Source organism: Lithobates pipiens, unplaced genomic scaffold (genome assembly GCF_037356315.1).
Source record: "Lithobates pipiens isolate NorthernLeopardFrog02 unplaced genomic scaffold, aLitPip1_a1.2 Scaffold_8, whole genome shotgun sequence".
Taxonomy (NCBI): Eukaryota; Metazoa; Chordata; class Amphibia; order Anura; family Ranidae; genus Lithobates; species Lithobates pipiens.
In genome coordinates, this window is record NW_027507903.1 from 666,872,544 (window position 1) to 666,877,812 (window position 5,269).

The 5,269-nt window shown below is 46.1% G+C and overlaps 1 protein-coding gene across 1 annotated transcript; it reads right to left on the bottom strand.

Annotated features, from left to right (window-relative positions):
- Nucleotides 1–3,336: 3,336 nt before the first annotated feature.
- On the bottom strand, nucleotides 3,337–5,000 carry LOC143964260 (E3 ubiquitin-protein ligase TRIM39-like). The gene has a single exon (XM_077473959.1). It carries the CDS (start codon nucleotides 4,998–5,000, stop codon nucleotides 3,426–3,428), a length of 1,575 nt encoding a protein of 524 aa, XP_077330085.1. The 3' UTR covers nucleotides 3,337–3,425.
- Nucleotides 5,001–5,269: the final 269 nt, after the last annotated feature.

The window sequence follows — 5,269 nt, forward strand, 5'->3', positions numbered from 1 at the left end:
TATTTATGGTTATATTTATACTGTTTGGTTATTTATATATAGATATAGATATATTTATATATATTTTGATTGGAGTATTTGAGTATCGTAATAAAGGCTGTTATGGCCATTTTACTCCAAAGCAAGGTGTGGTCTCTTACTTTATGGGTTGATAATGGGGTGGAGGTTGGAGTGGAATGGGTAACAGGTAAAAAAGGGACCTTTAGACTACCCTGGTCATGTACATCCACACTCCGGAGAAGTGTACACTATTATATTGCAGTCTATAGAGAACAGTAAATACATCTCTCCGGGTAAGTACTGCACCCCCAGAGCAGTGCTCCCCATCATCTCTTACCACTGAACATAGTCATACTGACTGAGGGATCATTGGCCAGACCAGAGGCGGGATAAAGAGACTCCACCCACTTTGTTATTTCAGGGTAAAGTGGGAGGTTCTCTTGAAAACCCTCCAAACCCCCCCTATATATTCTCCTTTGCTTTTCCCAAATATGTTGTTGCTCCAACAAAGCCTCTGGTAGGTTCCCAATTTCCCGGGTATGAGGGATCATGTGATCTTCTCCCAGCATACAATGTTCAGGTCTAAGCAGCCAATCACCAGGCTTGAATACTGTCACATGAGGGAGGGGGAGGGGTGACATCATCAATCCTGTGTAAGTTCTGATATATTCCAACATGGAACCTACATGGGGGGAGGGGAGATGGAGCATCAGAGGAGATCAATATTGGGGAATATAAAGAGGTCGGGATGGGTCCTGAGCAGACAAATGACAGAGCCTCTTTAAGACCATGTGGGGTCCCAAAACAATGTGATATACTTGGGTCTCCAAAATAATTAAGATAAAGCCTCATATAAGATCCCTAGGTATTTAGACACACTTGGGGCCCCAGACAGACTCCTTTCGCACCCAAGCCAAAAAATCAAAGTGTCCCCCCCATGAGCTGTGAACTATAGCAGTATAGATTGCAGGTTCTGCCATTTTTTTGCCCCCATCCCACTGAAGTACCCAAGTTGGCCGTCTCTTCTGCAACTCTTTGGCTCGGCCCTGCCACCAGACCCTTGGAAATGTTTGGGGGCCCCAGGCAATGTTAGATTTTTTAGGCTTCCAGAGAATGGGACATATTTGGGCCCCCAGGGACTGGGGCATATTTGGGGAACCCTAGAGAATGTCACATACTTCTGTTCCCAAGCCATATGATATATTTGGGGCCCCTAGGCAATGTGATATTTTTGTGGCCTCCAGACAATGTCATATACAGTATTTGGGCCCCCGGCTTCCCTCGTAGGCTTTCAGAAAGATAAAGTAACAGATGAACCCCGTGTTCTCCTTTTTCCCATAATACATCTCTTCTTATTCAGCACAGTAGTGCAGAGTGTGAGACCCGGAGCAACCAATCAGATGGTGTGACTGTTAGCAGCACTGTGATGTATATTGGTGTTCAGCGTGTTCAGGGCCACAGAGGGGGTAGAACCGGCCCTCCTGTATGGGGTCTGGGCAGCTTTATGGTGCAGGCAGTTCAAAAAGCTGCTGATCACAGGCAAGAGCCCCACCATCTCCCCCACAGTGCAGATGACTTCTCCTTCTCTCCTTCCCACCAGCTGCTGCAGGGGGAGCCACAGGAGGATCGGTTTCAGAGACTGGCCCCCCACTGCTCTGATCGTCGCCCTCCTGTCCCCAATCTCCATTCCACACAGCTCTAATCCCATGGTGGCCCTCTTCTCCCCACAGCTCCGCCAGCTTCTCCTCCTCAACCTAGCACTAGCTGTCAGCTGCTGTGGGCACACAGGAGGACCAGTAAATATGTCATATTTATCAGTGAACACAGTGAGTGATTGATAATGATCACTTCTGTGTTTATTCAAAACTGAAGCATGATAAACTGTGCTTACTATGCTTCGGTTGGTGAATGAACAGTAAGCCTCTGTACAGAACACTTCCTGTTCATTCATTCCCTGCAGCTTCAGCTCCAGAGAAAGAAGTGGGGATTTCTGTCCTCAATCTCTTCTTCTGCCTCAAGAGTGTATCATCAGAGGTCTGTATGGACCCCTGATATTCCACAAAAGCCCCCCACACACAGGGCTGTTAAAATTTTTTAATAATAAAACAAAAATAAATTGTAAAAAAAAAACATAATTAAGGGTTCCTTCCCACAGGTAGTCTGGCTGCATGAATTTGTTCATGCGGCTGAAGCCGTTTTCAGGGCCATTACCTGACCCCACACACCCATCCAGGCTGGGGGGTCCCTGTCAGGTAATGTACGGGGCCCCATGATCTCTAACAGCAGCCCTGAGTGTGTTCTCCGGTCTTACCCTCTCTGTCTTCCCGTATATTCTACATATTACCAGCCTGATGTGTGCCGTGTCTCTGTAAGGTATTGTCCACTCTGGTGGGGAAGATGAGGGTGAGACCGGAGAACATGCTGCACAGCAATATACATCTCAGTGCTGATAACAGTGACACCAACACAATTATATTACTGATACATTCTATTAAAGTCTATGCCAAGCTAAGAACTTTTCTTTATAGTTTTGGATGGAGTGAGGGAGGATTAGAACCCCCATTGTGTTTTTACTGCTATCTGGGGATTCCCCTCACTTCCTGTCCTGCTGACAACATTGTACCGGTCAGGAAGTGAGACGAAAGCAGCAAAGGGGACCCAGACATACATTTTTAGTAGAATAGGGGAAGGCCTAGAGCCCCAGTCAGATTTTATTATAATTGTGGAGAGCGCCCCTCACTTCCTGCTTGGTAAAATGGAGACCTGGATAGCAGTAAAAACCGGACAGGGGTTCTAATTCTTCCCACTCCATCCAAAACTAAGAAAAGAAAACATTATGGGTGGACATACACTTTAATGATACATCACATTTTATTGTCTTAGCAGTAAATCTCTAGATCCCTTCTTCATATATTTCCTCTGAGATTGTTACATTTCTTTTCATCTCTATTTAGTATAGATTGTATGGAATAGGAGGAGGAAAGGGGACCCCATCCTATCCAATCACAGCGACCACACTGCACCCCGCACAGAGCAACTGCATGTAGGGGAGGGGCAGAGAATAGGGGGAGGGGCCAGAGGAGGAGATTGGTGATGTCACACACTGTGATAACTTTCTGTTTAATGATTACAATGAAAGTAATTGTCATGAGATAGATAGATAGATAGATAGATAGATAGATAGGCCACACCCCTCTTTACTGACAAATAGGAACATGTCATTCACTGTTACTCCAGTAACTGGTGAGATCTCCTACCCAATCACAGGGAGTGACAGAGGGAAAAATCACAAATATAAGAAAAACCTGCAGGGCACTGACTCAAGTCCCACCCACTGCTTTATCCTATTGGCTGAATATTCTACCAATCCCACTACCCATCCTTGTGACATCATTAGTCTCTGGGCGGAGTTCTCCCTATTACTATTATTCCCTATTCCTCCCACAGATCTTTATACAACCTCCCCCTACACATATCCCAGCATGGAGGGGCTCAGTGAAGGTGGTGGTGAAGGTGTGGAGATGTCGGATCGGGTCACACAGATCATAAAAGGATATCAGTCCGACCTCATAATCCAGATATATCCTGACTCTGTTACTGGAGAGGTTGGTGGGTAAGAGGATAACTTTCCTGTCATGTATCACCCCATACTGATCACCATCCCTCCACAAACTCCAGGACTTCTTATTATATCCAATCGCTGACTGCCTTCCTCTCCTCTCTATACTGGGGTAACACATCCCGACTCTCCATCCATCTGATCCCCCGACACCCACATCCCAGTAATGTTTCCCTGAGGAGAAACTCCGACTGCTCAACACCTGATAATAATCCTGAAATCTCTCTGGTGTTTCTGGACGATTCTGTTTTCTATCTGACAAGGATACAGTTTTCCTGTCATCTGATATATGGAGATCATTCTGAGATGTATTTACATCCAGTAATATGTCTGCAGCTCCCTGTATATAGAAGTATACATTTACTCCTCTTATTATATCAGATAATGTGTGTAATGTGTGTGATATCCCATCCACATCCAGACCCCGTCCATCATGGAGGAGCTCCTCATGTCTCTCTCTGTCCTCATTATCTCCATCCTCAGTATCACACAAGTCACCTGTGTCTGATTCCTGTAAGACAGTCAGTGGATCCGTCACGTTACACAGCTCCTCAATGTGACGCAACTTCCTGGACAGCTCCTCCTTCTTTATTTCCAGATCCCGGATGGAGATGGAGATCCGCTCTGCCCTCCCGGAGATTTCCCTCAAGATTCTCTTCTTCAGGTCTTCCAGACGTCTCCTGAGATTTCTAAACAGGGCAGTGACTCTCTCGGTGTCACCAGCTGCTTTTTCTTCTACTTTCCTCCTGTGTTCCTGAAGACTCTGGACTCTTTCCTCCGTCTCCTCTCTCTTTGTCAGAAGTTTCTGCAGAACATTCATCAGTGCCTCCTTCTTCTTCTCAGAAGCCTCATCCAGCATCTCCACCTGGTGTCCTCGATGTTCTCCGGCCAAACTGCAGGACACACAGATACAGGTATTATCCTCAGTGCAGTAATACTCCAGGATCTTCTTATGGACGGAGCATTTCCTGCTCTCCATGGACAAGGTGGGGTCACATAAGACGTGTTCTGGGGACTTTTTGTGGACTCTCAGGTGTTTATCACACAGAGAAACCTCACAGAGCAGACAGGATCTAACAGCAGGTACAGGAGAGTCCACACAGTGAGTACAGAAGACCCCGGACTCTTCCTGATGTGGCTGAGCAGACAGGAAATTCCCCACTATGTTACGTAGTGTTATGTTCCTCTGCAGTGCAGGCCGATCCGGAAACTTCTCTCGGCATTCAGGACAGGAATATCCTCCAGACCCCTCCTGTGTATCCAGCACACGATCAATACAGACCCGGCAGAAGTTGTGTCCACATCTCAGGTTTACAGGATCTGTATAAATGTTCAGACAGACGGAACACTCCAACTCAGCTCTCAGGTTAGCAGACGCCATCGCTGACAGTAGAAGAGAGAAATGAAAGTGAAAATCTCTGACACCGGAGAAGAATGCAGTTGGGAGGGTCACTTCCTCCTACACAGGGCGAGGCTGATCCAGATCAGTACTGAAAAGGAAGGTTTTTTTTCCACGGTAGTAAAGATAATCAAACCTCCCAACTTTGAGAGATTTTCAACTGCCCCTGAACTCATCCAATGTTATCTTAGGTGTACATGTACACAGGTTTGTTTAATGTCATTTTTAGGCAGTTGCATTTATAGGCTTTT

Bases quoted from the DNA above. Each gene is read 5' to 3' on its own strand.
- LOC143964260 (XM_077473959.1), bottom strand. From the start codon at position 5,000: ATGGCGTCTGCTAACCTGAGAGCTGAGTTGGAGTGTTCCGTCTGTCTG.